Source organism: Carex rostrata, chromosome 19 (genome assembly GCF_964058835.1).
Source record: "Carex rostrata chromosome 19, lpCarRost1.2, whole genome shotgun sequence".
NCBI lineage: Eukaryota > Viridiplantae > Streptophyta > Magnoliopsida > Poales > Cyperaceae > Carex > Carex rostrata.
The window spans coordinates 4,328,735-4,352,633 of NC_135936.1; the positions used below are offsets into that span (position 1 = coordinate 4,328,735).

General features: G+C 33.1%; 1 protein-coding gene across 1 annotated transcript; it reads right to left on the bottom strand.

Annotated features, from left to right (window-relative positions):
- Positions 1–12,272: 12,272 nt before the first annotated feature.
- Positions 12,273–16,282, bottom strand: LOC144571631 (aquaporin NIP1-1-like). Its single transcript, XM_078320982.1, has 5 exons — positions 15,837–16,282; positions 14,468–14,689; positions 13,961–14,158; positions 13,040–13,101; positions 12,273–12,802 (listed from the first exon to the last, which is right to left on the bottom strand). The coding sequence occupies exons 1-5, from the start codon at positions 15,972–15,974 to the stop codon at positions 12,583–12,585; spliced, it is 840 nt and encodes a 279-aa protein (XP_078177108.1). The 5' UTR covers positions 15,975–16,282; the 3' UTR covers positions 12,273–12,582.
- Between the last annotated feature and the right edge of the window lie 7,617 nt (positions 16,283–23,899).

Consider the following 23,899-nt stretch of genomic DNA (forward strand, 5'->3'; position numbering starts at 1 on the left):
CCCTCAAAAATCAGAATTAAATGAATACTACCCATTAATTTTGAATTTAGATTCCGTCACGTTCGCAGATTCAATCCGCACACGGATTGCCAACCCGTTCGCGTAATGGGTCTGCGAACTGACCCGCTCGCGTGACCCGTGTGCGTATTGAGTCGGCGCACCGACCCGTTTGCACCCTAAATCTGTGAACGTGGTAGATATGGATAAAAGGCGCTCCGCACTCATTTTTACCATTCTGAGCCGAGCCGTCCCTGTCTGTCTGCGCACCCGAGCACAGTAAAAGGTAATTTTTTTTAAGTAGTTTAGTTTTTTTAAGTAGTTTAGTTTAGTTTAGTTTAGTTTTATTAAGTAGTTTAGTTTAATTGGGTACCAAAATAGTAGTATATTGTAAATTAGACCAAATTTTTTTTGTAATTTTGTAAATATTTGTGTAAATTAGACCAAAATAATATATTGTAGTATATTTGTAAATATTTGTGTAATTTACAATATACTATTATTTGTGTACATTTTTTATTAAATAGTAGTATATTGTAAATTAAACCAAAATAGTAGTTTAATTTAGTTTAGTTGGGTACCAAAATATTTGTGTATTTAGACAAATTTAGAATTGTAAATTGTATTTAGAATTTAGAAATTATATTTAGAATTTAGAAATCGACAAATTTAGAAATGTCCAAAAATTGTAATATATTATTATTATTATTACATTATTGTATTTAGACCAAAATAGAGTAGAAATGCACCAATTTGGAATTATTTTTCTGAATTAGCGTAGATTGTATGATTTTTTACGGATTAATCCAAGAACGGTGATATATTATTGAATTACCATAGATATTTGTATTATTGTTAGATTTTTACTGTTTGAAATTATCGATAGAGGCCAAAATTAACAAAATTGATAAATTTGATGTTAGTATGGCGTCAACAACGGTAGCAATCAAAACCGTACACAAGATGATTTACAGTTGAATTTATCACTGACCCGTACCATATTTTCAAATATGAGGAAAGAGAGTATCAGCCCTCTTTGCTGGTATAAATTCGAGGAGCACTAGATCAGAAACGCATATGTAAGTTTATGTTTTGAGAAATGCAAATAATTTTAATTTTCATTTAGATAAAAATATGTAAGTTATGTTTGTTTGTTTTGAAATTGAATGCAGACTCATACCTTGACGACGACGCGGAACAATCAGATGAGTATCCTCTACGACGACTGATACGCTCCCGCGTTAAAGAGTTTGGGTCTGTGGCATGTCTCACAGCTGACCCCCATTGCCGCAGATGTCGCTCTTCTATCTGCGTTGGTCGAGAGGTGGCGGTCGGAGACACACACATTCCATCTGCCCATTGGAGAGATTACGGTGTCTCTCCAGGATGTCAGTTATCATGTTTGGGCTGTTATTTAGTTGACTTTTATGCTATTCGTACTGTTTGGACTGTTATTTCTTATATCATGTTATTCTAAATAGCTAGCTATAGCGGTTTTGGACCTAGAAAGCTAAGCTACGGGGTAAAACTGCGCTAATCGAGCTACGACCGCTATAGCGCTAATAGTGGTCCGCTATGCTACATGAGCTTATAATTTTGCAATTTTAATGGGCGTTAATGTCCAGATGAACTTTTTTTAATTTATCAAACTATATCAATATAATGGAACATGTGCGGGCTATACCGCTATATCAATTAAATTTTGTATTATGCATTATTGTTGGGTTTTCCAAAAATGAAAAATTAAAACAATGTCTAGGGACCTTGTCCGTGAGAAATTGAACTTCAATATAAATATTATAACTTCTTAATCAATTTAGTGTTTTTTTTCTCGATGAGACATGTTTACTATTAGTAGAAATATAAAATATAATTTTTGAAATAAGAAAATGCTATTTATGATAGCTTCCGCTATAGCTGCGCTATTCGCTAAAGTTTTTTTTTTGTCTCCCCGCTATGCCGCTATAAACGCTATTTAGAACCTTGATTACGACTGATGCAGCATTTTTTAAAATTCGACTTCGAACAAAACATGAGTTCTACATCATTTAAACTAATCACTTCGACTTAAAAAAAACATAAGTTATACTACAATAAAAATACACATAAGTTGTACTACAATAAAAATTAACATAAGTTATATTGCAATAGAAAATAACATAAGTTCTATCACCTCTTGAATGATGAAACTGCAATGAGAAAACATATATGTTAAAACAATTGTTAATGCATCAAAATTATTGATTTAGCAACATCTAAAAAAACAGTATTAGTTCTTGGTCAAAATAGAGCTGTTTTTTGCCATTTTTTTAAAAAAAATTTACCCTATTGCGTATTTTCTCTCGCATTCATTCTTCTTCTCGCATTCCTCTCGAGAGTTTCTCTACTGGTTCGGTGACCCCTTCATCGTCCTTCCAATACATCCATTCACATTTGGATTCGGTTATGCCGTCTCCTACCCAACTTCACCATCCTATGCTCGAGAACTAAGAGATCTCCTTCGTGCACCGGTCAATCACATTGATTGTCATACACATGAAATTCACCACTCCATGTGTCAATGAGTGTTTGAATGTTGTAATAATAATTGACGAAGTCATTTGGATTCAAATTCCTATAATGTTAACACATTAGTAAGTAATACCGTCCCTAATATGAAAGTTTTAAATTAAATAAAACATAATTTTACCTTGAAGGACACACCGCCATCACATGAACACATGGTATTCCGACCATCTGAGGCTTCTGGCACATACATTCCACCTCATGGTTGTTCTTCAGAATTACCTTGTACCTGCAGTCGCTAGACGTGTGCACCCATCTGCCATTCTTCATGTCAAAATCAATATTTTCACCATGTGAGGTCACCATAAACTCTCCATGATGGCCGTATGCAAGCGTTGATATTTTTTAGTCTTCTCAATGTGCTTATCCAGCTTCTTATGTACGCGAGTGGAAAAAAGCTGACCTGCTTTTTGCAATTGCACAACCGTCTCTCTTCTTTGAACAAACCAGCTGACACACTTGTAGAATGTCTGCTCAGTGATTGCAGCAACTGGTAACCTACGAGAATTAAAAATTACAATTAAATGAAGAAAATGATAATAAAAAATAGGAGGATTACAAAATAGGGTACCTGCGAGAAGTTTTGAAGACATGGTTGAGCGATTCGGAATCGTTGCTAGTCATTATTTCCCAACGAGATCCATCATCCATAGCTTGATACACCTTTCATGGCTTAGGCGGTTCTTCCTCGTCATTTTTATTATATTTGCCACATGTATCCAAATAAGCCAACCAAGCAGGATTTCGCCTCCTGATTGCATCAAGTCCTTCTTGCAATCTTCTTCTCTTCTTCTTTTTAACCATAACCTTGACAAAAGTGGAAGCTACCTTATCCTTAGTGTGCTTTCCAAAATTCTCAAACACATGTTGAGAGCAGTAGCGGTGAGCACACTCCCCTTTCTTTTCACACCAACCCAAATCATCTTGAATAAACACCTTTTTTATGCCTTTGTGTCGGTCAGATACCACACACATGTATCTGTTTCGCCCAATTACAATCTCCCGCACCCATTTCATGAACCATCCCCAATTCTCAAAATCCTCGTTCTCTACCAGTCCAAATGCTAACGGGATTAATTGGTTCTTTGCATCATATCCGGTTACAATTAACAGCTTACCTTTGTATCTGCCAGATAAGAAACAAGCATTGATACTGATGACGGGTCTGAGGTGACCGACTGCGGCAATACATGGTCCCCATGCCCATGCTGCTCTCATGAAAAAAATGATATCCTAGCTTAGTGGTTGGCTTTAAAACAATTTTATATTAGGTTCTTGGATTTGACCTTTTTATTGCCTCCAACAAAGGGACAATCAGCCCGTAAGACCCCTCCCAACTACCAAAGGCCCGAGCAATTGGTAACTCTCTACCACACCATAATTTGCTATACTTTGGAACGATGCCCTTGTACCTTTCAGCGCATAAGTCAGCGACTGTCCGGATAGAAATATCAACATTTTTTTCAATGACAATTTTACACAGTTGGCGACCATAGCGGACGTCAACTGTGCATGATCTAACCTGGATGCCGATGCGTGACATGTGTGCTTAGCCATATTCTTTGTGATAGCCCAAGTATTACCAAAGCCTGTAGCCCTCGCAACCAACGCCCACCTGCACCGGGCGTTAACACACTTGTACCTCAGCTTGATGGTATTGCTATGTGTATTTTTTATCTCCCTATTTTGTTTGATGTACCAGTGGTTAATTGTATCTTTCATCTTATCATTGATGTCATATGTCATCCCCTCAGACAATTTATGTCTTTCTCGCTTTTAATTTACAAAAGAAACATAAAAAATTAAACAACATCAATTTAATAACAACAATTTAATAATTAAATTAAATATAAATATAAATTAACAAACATACCTCACAAGTCGCAAAAAAAGAGCTATCGACCTCTTCAAATCCTGATGTGTCATGAAATTGCTCAAACAAATGTCTTTCCCCACGACCCACTATAGGCCACTTCCGTCTACCAAGCACATGAATACCAGTATCCTCATCACTGTGATCTAATATCCCACTGTCCCCATTATCATCCCAATTAGCCTCTGCCTCCCTTTCTTTAGGATCTTCGTCCGTATTGTCAACATAATAAAGTCGTTCAGGGGTTTTAGATCGGTCCCTTTCAGATTGGACTCGACTAGAGGACGAGGATGGAATCTGAGATCGACCCCTGTCAGATTGGACCCTACTAGGGCCTGCTACACATGGGGCCCGACTAGGACCCGCTACTGATGGGGCCCGGCTAGGACCCGTTACAGATTGCTCGAGCCCCAAGCCCTGAGTCAACTGCAATAATTGTCTGGTATTCTGTCTGGAGTTCTATCTAGGGTTTTGTCTGGGGTTGGCTACCACATATAACTCTAGGAACTTGAAAGTCATATTCATTGTCATTTGGATATATAATTCCCAACTGTTATCGTCTTGTACCGGTTTCTGTTGGAACCAGGTTTGGTTGCCTTGGCCAATATTGATCCTTGCGGTAATTACCAGTTCATAATTACGGTGGTCAATACCAAGTTGTTGGTACACTTCCTTATTTAAACCTCTAAAATCCAAACCTAAGCCGATATTGAACATTTGGTGGCTATAATAAGCGTCATTTGGTCCTTGTAATACTTCACCACCAAAATAACAAGCAATCTCAATCATAATTGGTTGAATGAACCTAATATTACAAAATAATGCACTAAATTAAAAAAAACTAAAAAATATATATATATTTTTTAAAAAGGATGAAAAGGTAAAAAACGCACCTATGCAGCAGCCTTGGTGAAGAATGAGTGGAGAAATAGAAGACAGAACTGATCTGCTGCGTATATAGCCTAAACCAAATACGTGCGCAGATCAGGGATGTGAACGGGTCGGTGCGCAGGCCCAATCTGCGAGCGGGTCGGTCCGCAGGCCCAGTACACGAACGGGTTCAGGATCCGTGCGTGGATTCAATCTGCGAACGTGGCGGAATTTGAATTCAGAATTAATAGGTGGTATTCATTTAATTATGATTTATTGTGGTGGTAACTAAAAAAAACGGTCGATTGGACAATAAATGCATAATTATTAATTATCTTGCTAAGAGTTGCTTTGTCAAAAGGTAGTTCTAGTGTATATTTAAATTTGGGAAAATTTCTAGTGTGCCCACACAAACTTTCAAAATAGCCAATATCTCCATTAAAACACCATAATATTCAATATCTCCATACAAACTTAATTTTTTTTTTCTTTTATCCCCTTTATTTTATTTAACATTTTATTTCATTATTTTATAAATGAAATTGACAAATATACCCTTCTCCCTCAACTTTGTCCTTCTCCTTCACTGTATATGTATATGTTTTTTGTTTTTGCTGCTCAAATGACAAGGGCCATGTCAGATCTCTTGTAATTTTAGAGCTAAAATCAAATATTTGATCTCAGTCGTTCTTTTGATTCAAAGGCTCAGATCGGTCTTCTCATTCTTCGTTGTTTTGATTTAAAGAATGATCAGTAGTGCTCTATAGATTAATTTCTGACAAATTTTTCAGACCAAAGATTCTTCCTTGCTTTGCGGTTTGAAAATTTTCAAAATAAGTTATTACTTTTAGAATTGAAATGCTCCTGTTAGTAGTTCTTATCAAGGCATAATCGATATAATTTTTTGTTGTACATAATTATATCGCAAAAAATAAAAAATAAAATCCTGGAGATCATGAGAAGTCAACTCTGATCTAATAATTTAATACCAGTCGGACCATTTCCATAATATTCCTTCACCAGCATTTTTAAGTAACAGAACAACAAAAATATGTTCGCAATAGAGAACGCATCCCTTCTTCAAGAGCAACTAGATACGATGACTCCTTATCTCGCACTACAGACAAAATGCAAGGCCAAATCGCCTTTGAATCAAAGCAACGACTGAGATTAAGTATTTGGTTTGAGCTCTAAATTAACAATACAAGGGGTCTGACATGACCCGTTTTGTTTGAGCAACAAAAAAAAATGTATACGGTGAAGAAGAAGGAGAAAGGGGAGGAAGAAGGACATATTTGTCAATTTTATTTCTAAAGTAATTTGTTCGCGTGAAAGCGCAACGCAAGTTTCGGTACGCTTGGGAGCGTACCTTTTAAAACCGCGGTTACACCTTCCGATTAGGGTTGCAAGTGCACAACCCTATCGAGGAGTATAATCGGGTATCGATCCACATGGACGGTTTCTTTTTCTAGAACCTACTTATCTTGACTAAAGACTAGAAGTGAGAAAGAATGAGTTTTGGTATTTAATCTTCCTAAAGAATCAATTCAAGCAATCAAACAATGCAATAGAATAGTGACTGTGCAAGAAAAGGTATAAGCTGTGTTTTGATTTAGGATAAAAGATGTTTCAAGGGTTTCAGACTTCATCTCTGATTTGCCTCTAGTGGTACGGGTCTTACCAAGTTGGTACGGCTAGGCCGCACCAACCTGGCCCGACCAAGCCGTGTGGGCTTGGTACGGGTAGACCGCACCACTCTTGTAAAACCCGTACTGATTTACCAGAACAGAGCTTACAAGTTCGAGTTGATGCATTTCTTGCTGGTACCTTGTATTAAACTCTTGAGAAATGTTCAATTGACCATACCTAAGGTTCCTAAACCTCAACTCTCGTTTGTTGGTTCAAGATCTAGGTTTTGGAGTCAATTCTTCACCTTCTAGGGTTTCTAAACCTCAACTCTCGTGTTTTGATCCAGATCCTCTAGTTGATTGATTGGAGATCTAAGGTATCCTCTAATCTGTCAATTAGGGGAGAATTCAACCTTTCGGCTTCAATTCGAACAAGTCTACCTAAAGGGATTGGTTTGGTTGAGAGAAAGCAATGGTCACATGACCTTGTTAGGGTTGATCTACCACTATAGACACACCACATGCAATCACAGCAAGACAAAGCAATCAAGACAAGCAAATACACAATCAATACAATCAAAAGAGTTCATACAAGATCCAAATCAAGAAAAGCAACACAAATCAAGAAAATCCATCTACAAACCCTAGAAACAATGATCAACTACTCACAAGTCATAGATATGTCCAGAAATACAAATAAAGAGATAAAAAGAGGCATGATAGAACTAGATCGAAGATCGGGAGTGGAGAAGGGGTTGATCCGTCGATTTTCGCCTCTTCCTCTTCCTTCTTCTTCTCTCCTTGCTCCTTTGCTCTCTTTCTCTCTTTCTCTGAGCTCTCAATCTGGAATGAAATGTGTATATCCGAAAATGGAGAGATCCCTCGCTTTAAATAGCCTCTGCCAAGATTTGAATTCTGTCAGGCGGCATCTATGTACGGCCCGTACCAAGGTGGTACGGCCAGGCCGTACAAGATGGGAGAGAGGCTGGATCGGCTAAGTTTGGTATGGCCCGTACCAAGCCTGGTAAGGGTCGTACCAGGGAGTCCAAAAATGTCGTTTCTTCATGTATTTTGCTCCAATCCTACAGAAAACAAACAAACTCTCAGCAGTACCAAATTCTAAGGATATATCAATGAAATGCACATGATTTTGACAATTTAGAACGTGAATTTGGTACGAAATCAAGTCAAATATAGGCAAAATATGCGAGGTATCATAATTAAATAATATGTTAACTAAACTAGAGGGGATAGAAGAAATAATTTCAAATTTGTATGGGGATATTGGATATTATGGTGTTTTAATATATTGGCTATTTTGAAAGTTTGTATGAGTACACCAGAAATTTTCCCTTTAAATTTTATGTACCTCAATTTGATATCTTCAAAAATATTGTTTAATTAAAAAATGAACTTGTAGATATATAATTTATTTCATAAATAGCACGCTTATCAAGTTTGGACCGATTTAAAAGTTGGTTAGCTTTACATTAAGTAATTTATAAGTTTTAATAATAGAGTTTTATGATTTTATGATGAATGACCAACCAAATTCTAAGCCTGATCTAAATAATTAAGAATACATTTATAAATTTACTTTTTCAATTTGAATATTTTTTTAAAGATATCAAATAAATATATGCTAAAATTACCTAATTAAAATCTTACTTGATTATGTCAGTTTCTCAACAGATAATAATACGACATAGAGTAGAAAGTAAAATCAATCCAACTTCCATTGTTGATAGTATGTGGCTCCAATTAATAATGGCAAGCTATACCAAGTGAAATCAATACTTTTTAAATGAATGAAATTATATTAGAGTAGAACTAGGGTGTTTTTAAGTTCACGAAGACTTTTTGTAAATTTAATTTTAAAACTTATTGAATTGACTTTAATGACAAATTCAAACTTTTTTTTATTGTGAAAATGCACGTAGGCCTTACAAGTCTTACATGCTACATAAAAATATTGTTAAAACAACATATAGTAATTTTGTTGAATTTTAAACTATACATCCCTAAATATTGGATATAAATATGACAAATTCAAACTGTTAAAATCTATCTATCTTATAAGTGATGCGTCTACATAAAAAAAATAATAATAAATTTTCAAACTAATTATGTATAGGGTAAACTAGTAAAAAAAAACGTTTAAAAAATAAACACATTAAAATTAATTTATAAACATTCTAATTTTGACCACTTGACTTTATACTAAATTAATTTGAAAGTATAAAATTTTTACATTTAGACACATCACTCGTAAGGTAGATGAATATTAACGGTTTAAATTTGTTGTTTAAAGACCGATAGATTTCATAGTTGAATTCACAATAGAACTTTACGAACTTAAGAACACCCTAATTCTACTCATTATATAAAGTACTTAAGGTATGCTTAAAAAGAAATAATTTCCAATTTGTTCTCTCTTCGATATGAAGTTCCCAACAACCATATTTGAAAAAAGAGGACTTGCAATTAAGCAATGCCGAATAAAATATACCGTTCCTGCAAACATCATAGTAAATATCACATGGCATATCTGACAACTGTCATAATTGTCATGGTTGAGCCAATGGCCATTATATGTTATCTTAATATGCCTGTATTTAATGAATAACTTGGTGAAACCTTCCTATCCGACATATCTAACCAAGATTTCTCCCCTCATAATTATCTCCAAATAGCTGATCAGATATATTATACAACTTGCTATTGTTATTTCAGTCAGTGTTTGCTGATTCATTCCCAAGAAATCTGGAGTTTGTATTACTATTTCTCGTATAAATTACAGTGTAAGGTCGAAACTGTTCCAACTTCTCTATTATATCTAATACATGTGACGAATTGCTAACTTAATCGCCATGTAGAGACTAAACAAACGTTTTGATTGTAGTTTGGATAGCTGCTGCTGATGGTAGGTGAGCAATATTGATTGGTATTTTACTATTTTAGTTGAATAGTACTGACAAGATAAGTTTTTCTACTTTGCATCTTGGGCTTTTAATGAAGGAAACCGTAAAAGGTGCACACTTAATTTTTTGGGCCCGGTGAGTCGGTGACAAGACCCCAATTAAAAGCTCCAGATCTCCTTTAACTAGCGAGGAGCAGAATTTTCTATTTACAGAAATTATATTAAAATATTATAATTAAGCTATTATACTGATTGATTTGAAATTTCAATCTAATAGTCCTAAAGGAGATTTAAATAATTTTTAAAGGGACTGAAGATTTCAATTTCTTTCTAAGGGACTGAAAAATTTGTTCGTTTTCTTGTACATAATCGAAATTTTAAGACAATTATTTTAATAACCTATATTATGTTATTATGCAACACAAATAATTTTTCTTATTTTCTTTACCTGTTGTTTTCTTATTGTGCGTGCGTGTGTTAGTGTGTGAGTTTAGGTGTTTATGCTGGTTTAATTGGTCTTGAACTTCACAAGAAATACTATCGCAAGCTTCATCTTAGTCTTTTTTAGAGCAAGCAACTTGTGAAGCTTCATCTCAGCCGGACCTCAAAAATCTTGAGCAACTTATCTTGTCCGCACTTGAAAGCAAGCAACTCTCTTGAGTAACTGTTTGTAGAGTAGAACTAGGGTGTTCTTAGGTTCAACCGTTCAATATAAAGGTAATAAATTGAATACATTTGTGAGTTTTTAAAATTTAGAAGGGTGAATATGATATTAAGAATTCTAGAGGGGTAAATTTGTAATTACACAAAAATGAGGGGTATAGATGAAATTCCTTGGGTTTGGGAATTTGGGATCCTTGATAGTATTGGAAAGTTCCAATAGAGATCCAATGGATGAGATTGCATCAAGATTTATGCTAAATCCCATCGTTTTTTGTCTTAAAAGATCAAACAATGTTAATTAAATTGGGCTGAGAAAATTCTAACCATGATGAGAGTAGGGCCATACAAATATACAATTGAGAAAAGGAGCCTACATAAAAATAAAAAATAAAAAGAGAGAATTAGTCTTTAGTCTAGTGACAGAGACACATAATTTTCATGTAAGGGATCATGAGTTCGAAATTTACAAAATGAAAATTTTTTCTTTAATATAAATATGGATTTGAAGGAAGCTGGTAGGCTATACCTCCACTTTTCATTTCGAAATAAATAAATAAATAAATAAATAAGAACAAATTTTGATTTCCCATATATTTTTTTAAAAAATTATGGTATCTGGCCGGGTAGTTGATTAGAAAATTTTGACCTTTATTTTTTTTTATCTATACATAAAATGGGACGATTTAATATGTTACGTCGCTTGATCAATTCGCGCGGGGGATACAGCAGAGTCTCCGCCAAGTAGTGCACTAGAATTTCGTACCAGTGTTGTATTAGTGTAGATTAGAATCAAGCGATACTAGTTAGTATAACATTTGTACAAGTTATTAAGATTTTATAAATCCTTTAAATATTTTAGAGTCGTAATCCTTGGGTTGAACCTGGAGGACACCGACTGCTGCACGAATTCGTATCCTCTGCATTAACTCAAAAATAAATCTTTTGAGTTAATGCATCTGGACCGTCCGATCAACTTTAAAATTCGTGCGAATTAAATCTGCACTAATATTAAAGATCCCTATATTTTAGACGGAGATCAGATAAACTCTGTTTAACTCAAAATGCTCTTTTGAGTTAATGCAGACGATGCGGACTCCTGGTGCATCAGCTGATTCCGAAAATCCCAATTTCGTCGCCAGTACCTATACGGATGCCGTACCGGTACAGGCTCTTTTCCATGTTTAACGTGCGTCTCTTACACTACCAAACAAATAGTCAATTTTTTCGACCCACCATACTCTTTTGACCGTACCCCTTGACCCTCCATTGACCAAAACGGTAATTTATTTCATCGTGCAGTTTTTCCTAGCTATTTGGGGTTGTTTTTTAATGTAACACTAACAACTTTTGTTATTCTAGAAGTTTTGTTTCTCTGTTCAATTTTTGCATAGGTATATTTACGAGTTAGATTCTGAGCAGTGTTGTCCTTGAGGTTCTCTGTTTTTCTTTTTATAAGGGATGTGATGAGTTCCGTTGGTATCTTTTGTAAAAAAAAAAATTTAAAATTGAGATGACTATAATTAATGTAAATAAGATATATTTTGAACTCTCTTTTCTGAAAATGCATGAAATTCATGTGCTTAATTACAGCAAAGTCTTCGTCTCATTGCTAATACGGTTTGTATGATTGTATCTGCCGTATTCAAACCCTCTTGTAATAATCACATTCTAAGAACCATCCAAAATAAATATCTATCTAATATTAATCACTACTAAAGACCCATTCAAACTCAATCATATTAGAGACACATCAGCATCCAAAGGAAGCAACCATCTATTAATTAAAAGATAATCAGTACAAGCTTTGAAGTCACGGGATCAACCAAAAGTACCCAACACCTTATCACCTCATCTACATAGCAACATGATTATATTCCGTTGCTACTCTGAGATACTGTCAACTAAACATGTCGGCTGTGTGTTGTTCATTACTTGATATTCTCTCCATACATACATACATACACATAGAAGTAAATAATTAAAAAGAGGGGATAATTCAGATACTTTAGGAAGACACCATAAGAGGAAGGCTTGATACAAGAGATGAAGAAGTTAGTTTGAATTAATCAAGTGGTGCTCCTTTCTCTGTAGCTCTTGAGGAAAGAAGAACTCTTCGTAAGCTCACGTAACGGCTTTTTTGTGAAACGGATCAGGTTGTAAGCCCATGCACCCGCAATCGTACCGCATATGGGTCCCACTATGTACACCCATATTGACTTGTACCTGTGTTGGATAATCGCAGGACCGAGACTCCGGGCAGGGTTCATTGAGGCACCCGATATAGGCCTGTCAAGGGCAGAACAAATAGGAAACAAAATGTTCAAATTTGTTAGCGAGCTGACTTAATATGTCATGCAAGTCAATGCAACAAAGGAGAGGAAAAATTGTACTAAATTACTGAGTTTGTCATATTTTAATATTTTCCATGCATACCCACAAACCTTGCAAATGATAAAAGGTAATTATTTTAACAGTTTATTTGATAACAATAATATTATTAATATTACTAATAATAATAATTACCCGCCAATGAAAACGTTAAGCAGGATTGTAGCTCCTACAGCTAACCCAGCCAACTCTCCAATCTGTTTCACACAATAAAAAAATAGACAGAGAATCAAAATGTGATGGCCGTAAGCGGTACAGGAAAATTGGTACTGGTACAAGCCAAGGGTGGTCAGAGAACAAAGAAAACCAGTACCTACTGGGAGAGATTTCGGTTTCTGCAATTTACTGAGTTTTACCTTTTTTTTAGTTAATTTACTTTATTCTAGACTTTCTTCTGCTCAACTTTTTTGAGCCTTCGTTTTTTGTTTTTTTTTTAACTTCTGTAAACCGGTTACAAAACTTTTTGTAACTAATTAAATGAAATCAAATGTGTACTTGATCCACGTTTTTTCTCAAAAAAAAAATAAAAAAATTAATTTAGTTGCAGAGTATGCATGGGACCTATGTCCAAAGATTTATAAACATCAACCTAATAAATTTAATGCTACAAGTCCAAACCACTGTACCTGATTTAATTTTTAAAAAATAAGAGTGATGAGACTGTCAAAAGAAAGTCAATTACGAAAGCACAATGAAAACTCAAAACAAATTTTTTCCTCAAAAAAACTCTAAAAAACCAAAATGAACCTAGATATTGCATGGAAGTTCAATTGGGGCCAGTTTGGATCTAAGGTGAATTTTTTTGGGGGGCTAATATTTTTTAGCAAATTAAAGTCAAGAAAACCCAAGTGTTTTTGTCTAATATTCACTTAGACAAAAACACTGTCCTGCAATGTTTTTGAATTTGGAATATGAAAAAGATTAAACTAAACCTCCTAAGTTTCCTAAGATCTGATGATAATCTAGTGAATTGCACAAGTGGAGAGTTATTTGGAATTAGCAACAAACTTCTAAAGTAGGTTAGACTATAAAGATGAAAGAGAATATTGTTCATACAGCTCGGTTATCTGTGGCAACACCAGAGATGACGAACATGAGGTAAAAAGATATAATGAATTCCACAACTAGAGATTGCACATCGGACCCCGTTGGCATTGTTCCGGGGAAGTGTTCGTGCTTCTGGCCAAATAATAACCAGAGGGTCCCGCTTGCCAGTATCGAACCCAACACTTGGGCTATTATATAAGGTGGCACCTACAAGCAAAGTTTTTGAGTCAGAGAAGTACTAAACAAAAAAGAAGAAGATGGAATTCTGTTTTCTCTTATGCCTTTGAAATAATTTTGGAAATGCAAAATCATATCCTGCACAAATAAAATTTTAACAGAACCATTTTCATTTTTAAAGGAAAAAAAAAGAATTTTTTTTTTACTTGTGCGGGTTTGCCAGAAGTCCAATATATACGGATTCTTTCAATTTATATTAATTAAAATCAAGAACCTCAGCCTCAGGTAAGAAATCTTAAATGAAAGTAAAAAAAAAATTGGAGGGTTGAAAAGAGAAACCTGTCTCCAAGGAAACCTTCCACAAGTGGCGAAAGCAATGGAGACGGCAGGGTTGAAGTGTGCACCAGAGATATGGCCCACAGAGTAGACCATGACCATGACAACAAGGCCCCACACTATGCATATCCCAGGAAATGTTATGACTCCAGTTCTTTCGTTTATTGTCACTGATGCACATCCAGCAAATATGACAAAGTAGGTCCCAAGTACCTCTGCTATTAGCTGCATATAAAACAAAAATTAACATAGAATTAAAATATTTTTTGTACAAGAATGACATTAAGACAAGATCCATAGTCAGCACTAACAATTATAAATTAGAGATATTGCATCATTTAACTAATTTTAAGACAAACAGTTGTACCAAAATATTGACCAACAAATAACAGTATTACGATTCAAGAAATCGTGAATTATATATACTCTCTGGAGAAAATAAATAATTTCAAACTACTGTCAACTTCCATTATATGTTATTTTTTAATGTAAAAATATGATAAATATTGGTACAAAACTACAACATATGTCATTTAACTATGAAAGGTCAAAGCTGAATCTAGCCACACAACAGCAGTTCAAATTAACTTCTTGCTTAAACAAGGAAAGATATTTGTCAAATTAAACCCTCATTTATGAATGAGATACTTTTCAAGGGACCAATAAGTGCGCTCTTAATTAAACCTTAATATACGAGCAAAATGGAAGTTAGTTTTGTAATAAGTAGATAGTAACTAGCCAACTACCTAAATATTTTGTGACATAAATACAATTTCGGACCCGGCCAGACAAGGTCAGTTAGGTCAGAAAAAAAAGGGGATATGTTTTCCAACTTAGACCGAGTTTTGAAGACAAAATGTGTAATAAATTTCACTCTTACACGGCTTACAATGATAAGAGAACAAGGAAAACAAATAATCCAACCATGCTCTACAACTACAAGCAACAAAATACCCACAGAGAAATCAGACTGTCGGTACCGGAGCATCTTTTGCCATTAAAGGGGTGGCAAAACAAAAAAGAAAAAGAAAAGCAAAACCATAGTTATAATGACTAGTATATATGTTGGTGAATCAAAACATCAAATCCAAACGGATCAAATCACAGTTTTTTATTAATTTCTTTTAATCTGATATAAATTAACCGCCCAATTATCATGATCTGATGGTCTATGTGCAAACAATGGCACATTTGTGCCATAATTCTTATGACAGCGGCTGTGGAGTCCTTGAAAGGGAGCCCAAGGATCAGATTTGTATTTCTGTTGCTGATATACATAAAAAGAAAATATCCAAAAAGCCAGTTCTCATCGTGTAATTTAGGTTTGTAATTAACTTAGCATATCTGCAAATTTTACATGAAGTATGCTAACCTTTTGAGCGAATTGTACAGTTAACATTCCAGAGTTGTCTCTTGGGGTAGAGCTTTTCTCTAGGCATCTTCCTTCCTCCATCACTACCTCATCATGCACCAATCCATTTGCTCCAGAGATCTCTGATTTTCCTCCCATCTCTCTCTCTCAAACAACTCCGCTTAGAGACTTAAATAAAAAAAAAGCTCCGAGAAAAGTGAATGGTATGTCAAAGAGAAAGTCCAATTGAGATCAACCCTTCTCGTATACAGAGAGATGAACTGGCGTAGGTTCCTATTTATTGGCCTCGAACCCAGGAAAGTGGATGTTTATCTAATAATTTTATCCGATTTTGGATTCTATTTTTGTTTTCTTTTATTTTATCTCTAAATTGACTAGTATATGGTTATGACACTAATCTGTCACATGAGTGGAAATTTAAGCGCTTGACAAGGTAGAGGGGAGATGGAAATAAGTTGGAACAGAGTTAATTAGTAATCGGTTTGCATCCGCTGCAATCATCGCCGAGCTCCGAGATCCATGCTGTCAATTTCATTGTCGTCCGATCTGGATTGGACGGTCTGGATTGAGTGGTCCATGTTTAATTCATACGCTACTTAATCCGAACCGTTTTATGAATAGTGAGTTGACTGTTAAGAGTGTCTAAATTTAGAGGGTCAGACTGGGGGGTGGGGACAGAACGCGACCGAGGCCATGCGGCCATGACAACTGCCAACTTTGAGGAAGGGATCAAGAGAGAGAGAGATGGAGAGCATTGAAAGCTGATCCAACAACCCACCAACGACAAATTTTAAAAAAGTAAATTATTTTAGGCACTTAACCAGACTACTGAATGCTGACGGGACTGGCGAAAGAGGCGATTGAATGCTAACGGACTGGCGACTGAATGCATGGAGAAATATCCGAAATATTCAAAAAAAAAAATGGATGCATGGAGAAAAGATTGTATTTTTATTTTTATTTTTCACAGAGGCTACGAAATAGAAGCGGGATTAAACTCTTAATTTTTAGATAGTCACAGTTTTAATTTTTTTTTTCTAAGCAACTATGTAATTAAAATTCAAAATCATATCGGTACAACTATCTATACGAATATTCAGATATCAGATAATGATTTTTGATAGGAGGAATATGATAAATTTGCTGCAGGAGTATAACGGTGCCATCAATTTTTTTTAGTCATCAAATATATATCACTATTTGTTTCATATTTTTATTTTAAAAATATAAGTTTAATCCAAATTATTGATTTGTGTTATTTTTCATGATGAATGCATTCATATAAAAATTTATGATTATTAGAATATGTTGAAATTAACAAGAGCAAGACTTCATAAGATGCGCACAAATAATATTGACTATAATGGATAATATGTAATGTTTTCATTTTATGTGATCTCCATCTAGTATAAAATGTACTATAAAATTATAAAATCATTTAGCTTGTTTATAAACTTTTTGTTCATTTAAAAAAAAAAAATTATAATTTTTTTAACCGTAAGGTAAATCCCCATAAATACCAAGGTACGGTGCACCCACCAAAGAATAGTTGCACTGAAGCTGGGGGTCATGACCACTATTTAAAAGGTACACATAATTTTATAAAAGACACATTCTTAGTAAAAATCAACAGATTTATCTACATGGATTTTAAATTTTATGTAGACACATTTGACATTCTTTAATTTTAAGAGGAAATTTTTTTATCTCCATGCTTATATTACGCACGTAAATGTTCTGATTCGCCAACGGTATTAATTAAAATATGAAATTTCTGATTGAATAACAACCTTTCAATCAATTATTCTGATTTTATGTATTTTTTAATATTTTTATGTGTATAAGTCCATATTTATTTAGATACGTAATCGCCACACATACTCTCTATATGCAAATTGTATCATCTTTCTGGTTGGTCATGATTTCTTTCTATTTTTTAAATGTCATTTATCAAATTTTTGAATTGATTGGTCATGTCTTCATTTAGTTCTATTTTTTATACGTAAAAATTATGAAAACATGCCAAAAGGTTTAAAAAAAAACATATGTCATTTAATATGTCATTTAAGAAATGTTATTTGCGTGTAGATGTTATTTAAGAAATATTAATTGACATATAGTCTAAATTTTTTTTATGAAAATATGTCATTTTGTATGAGATTTTTTTTTCTTATAATATATCTTCGTTGCAACGCACAGACACAATACTAATATTTTAATATTAGTCCATTATTAGAATTGAAGTCTAGACTTAATTTAAGTAATAAAGTTAAGTAAAGAAGTAATATCTCCGTAATATAACTTCCTTTTTCTAAAAAATAATCCTCTACTGAATTTATATAACATAATGCCCGTCCTTCCTCTGCTAGTTCAAAATTTCGAAGATTAATAATAATAAAGAATTAAATTTTCATGAATATAAGTAAAATAAATAACTAAATAAACGAAATTGCCAGAAAAATGTAAAAAGACTTGATAAATTAAGAATAAATGAACATTGGCAAAATAATAAAATAGTAAAGCAAAGGATAATAAATTAATAATGCGTTCTGCATAAGTAGCAACTGTGCCATGTAATGTACATGGTTTCCAAATATTTTCTCAAGGAATTTGGAAGGATCTAATTACGTGGCAAATGGCAATGGATGGAACCAAGCGTTGATTCTCAGGAGATCAATTCAGATTGAGTCTGATCTAGATTTCGCAAATAAAACGACAAATTCGAGCTGTTGTTTTTCATCAGCTTGCATCATAAATTGAACATTTATTACTTTTCAATTTTAAATTCTTTTGAGTCTGTTTTTCTAGAAGATTAAATTGTCACAAATTGTCAAAAGATATTTATTTTTTAACCTTTTGGTATTGTACAAAATGAATTTAATTATAAAAACTCTAATGTAAATGTTCGCGCATGAAGTAAAATAATATTAATAGTTAAAACTTGTCATTTGAAGCTAATATAATAATTTTTAAATTAAAATCATACACCTCTCTAATGATTTTGTATTCAGTCAGCAATAACAATTAAACTTAGGAATGAAATATGCTGCTATTTAAAATCCATGTTATCCGTACTCTTCTTTCTATCTCTCTCCTCTTTCTCTCTTTTATTTCTCTTTCCTCTTTTTTTAAGAAAGAGGTAGAGAAAAAAATGAAGAACACCACCGTGCTATTCTTTTTAAAATAACAACATTTTTGAATCCTTAAACTTAGGGGAGATTGGGAGGGGTTGCAACTACAATCCTCCTGAATCTTTGATTTATGTATTAATAACAGATCCCAATACATATGCAATCATTATCTATTAAAATTTAGTAAAACGGCTTCAAACTTTCTTGTTTTTTTAAAGTCGATTATTAAATAAAAGAGTATTTGTCCGGGATAGAGACACGTGGGTCCAAAAGGTGATACTTGTCCAAAAAAAATTCAAAAATATATTTATGTTACTATACTTTTTCAGAAAGAAATTTGTTAAAATATGTTCGTAGATCAAAATAATTATGTGAACCACCGCCAATGACTATTAATTAATGAACGGAGCTTTTTGGAATTGAATATATAGTTGTATACATATTTAAATTAAAATTTTAATATTATACACAATATGTAAACTAATTTGCCAAACACATTTAATACAAATATGAACCTTTCACTTCACATATGAATAATGTGATTGTGAACATATGACTTTTCTAAGAGTATGACTTTAGTTTTCAGTTCACATACGAATTTTAAAATTTATATTAAAGTTTTATGCATTGATTATTTTACTAGATACGTGTACTCATTTAATAACTCAATAATCAAATTTGCACAACAAAATTAAAGAACATTATTCGACGACGTAAACTAGTCAAAAGGAATATTATTCGACGACAGAATGGAACGAACCAACCCATAGATCATGTGAAACATGGAAAATTGTGATATTTTGTTTAAGAAATATATTATTTTTCTTTTTTATGTCATTCTGATGGAGAACTCAACGACTTATCCGAGTTTGAGTTTGAATTTGAATAAGATTCGAATTGAACTGATTTGATTTGTTTCAGAACGAACTAATTTCGATTCGAATTAATTGTAAACTACAATTTTTTCGAATCGAAATTAATGGAATTATGAACTACACATTTTTTTGGTAGCCTTTATGCATTAATTTGCTTCTCACAAAACAAAATTCACACGGTTTCCTTTTACCTTTTACGAATTCACACTAATGGATTATGGGCCAGTTTAAGATTCCCTTACTTTTTATGCTGCTGGATTGATTAAAATTATGGCATGGACCTAGTCAAATGAAACTTATTCCATTGTTAATTTGTTATGATGTTGAAACATTTTTCTATTATAAGTTATCATTATATTAACAATTTTGAGCTCTCATATAAGTTTGGTTCTTGTATTATTAAAAAATTGATTATTGAACCTATTAGTTGCATTATTTGAGATTTTAACCTAAATAATTTGCGAATCATTTTGAACAAATTATATCCAGTTTGAGTTTGGTTTGAATACGATTCGAACCGAACTAGTTTAATTTATTTCAGAACGAACTAATTTTGAATCGAATTAATTGCGAATTCTTTTCGAATCAAACTCAAATTGAATCACGAACTACGAACATTTTGTGCGGCTCTAACTTCATCAGTCGCAAGTCAACTTAGGTATAAACTAAATGATTAGAAAGATGTACATTTTGATGTTATATTATATATTGAGGTGTATACTTGACGAGTCAGGTCAGATTATGTTTGTATTTTCAATGTGATTGAATCATTGAAACCAATCAATTTGCAATATATTTTATTTATAATTAAATTATCAAAGATTAAGAATCAACGATCTCAAGCATTTATGCCCCGATATTTTTATTCATAGCATATATAAATAAAAACATAAAACATGTACCAACAATTTTTACAAATTTTAAATTTATACTACACAACTGAATAATTCAACGGTCAGCACTCAGCATTGACGATCCCACCAAATTATTTAGCAGTTCATTTCTGTTTTTCTAAATATGTTGCTTGTTGAAACTTAAAGATATATATTTAATGTTTTCTTTTAACATTATGCATGCAACAACTCAACAAACAAATTTAGGTCGCATTTTCAATATCCAGATAAAACAAACTTTTTAAAGGTATTAAATTAATTTAGGTGGCTAGATCCCAACCCAACTTCACTAAAACAATAACTCAGCAAACTTTAAAAAAAAAAAATGTTTGAAGGAGTATGCATTTAATATTTCTTTTGGAAATTAGAAAAATGAGTTTGAGGAGACATACCTTTAATGCTTTCTTAAACATTATGTCATCAACAAATAAAATACACTATATACACAACGTCAAATGGCCATGCTAGTTCCTACCGACACCCAACAACCTCACCTCAACAAATTCAGTGAGGCCTTCGACGGTCTATTAGGGCCTGTTCCGCCGACAAATGGGAATGGGCACGGGCACGGGATTTGAACTGAAAAACACTGTTTCCGTGGGAAAAAAAAAAATTCAGTTGAACTGAATTTTTTTTTTCCCACGTGAATAGTGATTCGGCCGAACAGACCCTTAAGGAATAGGAATGAGAATATGAATCAAAAGTTTTGAACTAATTTTTACTGTTCACGTGGGGACAAAAAAAATAGTTCGAGTAAAAAAATTTTTCCCACGTGAACAGTAACCTGCACTCTTCTGCCGAACAGGCCCTGAGAGAACTCATAACCTCTGAAGCCATATAGACCGCTAAAATATTAAGCAATCCTGCTATAAAACGAGATTTGATGAAAAGTAAGATATATAGATATTATTTTATTTATATATTTATTAATGGTACTAATAAAAAAATATTTTTATTCTAGATTTAGCTAATGCCCAATTTTCCAACGTGATTTCATAAAAAACTCACTGTCTAAGAATGGACTAGAATAAACACTTTGTACCGTTAGGATATGCATTTTTCTGAACTAAAATAACAAACTAAGGTCCTGTTCGTCATATTGCTGTTCACACGAGGAAAAAAAAATTCATTCAAATCAAAGTTTTTTTTTTTTCCAAACAGTAAAAATTAGTTCAAAATTTTTTATTCTTATTCATATTCCTTAGCAGGTTGCCGAACAGAACCTAAATTGTTTCAGAAGAACTGCGGTGTCATGTGTTTTGACTTTTGATAGTTATTAACATTTCTTTAAAATCCTAGACTCATTATTCTAACTTGTAAAAAATACATACTTCTTTCAATTAGATTAATTTACATCTTTTTTTAGCTAAAATGCATATTTCTTTAAAATTGAAATAACATTGAGTGGTACAAAATAATTGATAATTGTTACAAAATAACACATCATGCAATAGGAACACGCGCTTTTTAAACTGAATTGACACTTAATAGCTTAATACGTCTTCATTATTTTTATTAAGGTGGGACCAAATGCATGATGTATTTGGAAGCAGAGACTTGAGGAATAAGTATACACCATAAAAAAATTATAATATTATCCAACCAACAATTAGTGAAGTAATTAATTAAATTAAGATGGCTTGTATCAAAAATCTAAAATTTACAAAATGCCACGTTATTCTTGCATTACGATTAATAATATATGTAGTAATATTATATATAATCAAATTATGCTAAAAGAAGATGAATTGCTTGCATTTTATTTACTTCCACCAATATTTTGTGTAAAATCCATGTTCGAAATTTGTTTGCCCAATTTATCAGTATTCAATATTCAGATCCAACCAATAATATCGAAATCCTTGATTTTATAATTTCAGTGAAATGGATCAGTCAGGTTGTTCGAATTCTATTAATTTGTACTCCCAAATAGGACTGGAAATTTTGATCTAGGCTGATCTGGTAATTATATGAAACTTGAGGGTACTTTCATTAACAAATGACTACAAACGGATCGGATACGGAATGGATAATGATAAAATTATACCCGTATGTGCTTTTATTTTTCGGATACAGATACTGATTGGATATTTGACGGATACAAATCGGATATACGTTTTTTTTTTTTTATAATGCTGAATAACATAATATTTTTAAACTATATATATCTACTATTTAAATACAGATAACTAAAATTTACAACTATATTTGTATTTAATCCGCACAGATATTCCGATATCAAATATCTGTATTTAATTTTCAGATAAAAGTTTAGATACAAACAGATAATATCCCTATATGTGTCTGATCTGTTTGCACCTCCTAAGTTACAGGATCTGTATCCTCCCAGGTATAGGATCCAGCTCAGATTTACTCTCAGCCGATGCTTGCTCGAGATGGCGTAGGGCAGTATTATTGTGCTTGGAGATGACATGAATATGATAGTTTGGACTTTGGAGGATATATCATTTAAATAATATATTTAAGTAGGTACATAATTTGGATAAATATACCAAGGTAGTTGGTGTTTATATTTCAAATCATTCCGCAAATCAGGGAGGAAAACTATCAGTAGACGAATCAGGTCAAGTCGCTCAATTTCCTCATTTGGTAATTCAAAAAATAAAGAGCCAATAACAAGATTCATTTAAAATCACAAATTTTAAAAATTAAGCAGTTCGGAAATTAAAATTTGCATACTTATTTGACGGCCAGTTTTTCAATAATGAATCAATTTACAGTAATTTCGTGTCAAGTTAAGAAGAAAATTTTGGACCGTCTATTTCATTTCATTTATTTTTTTATTTATTTTCTTTTTGGTTCTAGTCTAATTCAATTGTGCTCAGTCCGGTAACCTGAGGGGATGTGAATTCCTAATAAGTTACAAATCACCAACCACGAGTGTTGAAATTTGCAATGAATAGAGAGAAACTAGGCTGACTAGCTGATGCATTTAATCATGTCACTTTCTATCACGGATTCGGCCGCATTAATTGTTTATAATATTCAACCAAGAAGTAAAAACGAGGCTGCATTATTAATTTGGATCTCAGCTACCAATCTACCAGTGAAATGCACTTTTTCATTTATTTGGTAACAAGACATGACGAAGTTCGAATGGGATCCACAAACAAAGATGGAGATTTTAAAAGTTGGATGTTTTT

Bases quoted from the DNA above. Each gene is read 5' to 3' on its own strand.
- LOC144571631 (XM_078320982.1), bottom strand. From the start codon at position 15,974: ATGGGAGGAAAATCAGAGATCTCTGGAGCAAATGGATTGGTGCATGAT. The intron at 14,690-15,836 runs GTTAGCATACTT...TTTTATATGCAG, and splicing joins CTGTACAATTCGCTCAAAAG to CTAATAGCAGAGGTACTTGG. The intron at 12,803-13,039 runs GTAATTATTATT...TGCCCTTGACAG, and splicing joins CTTAACGTTTTCATTGGCGG to GCCTATATCGGGTGCCTCAA.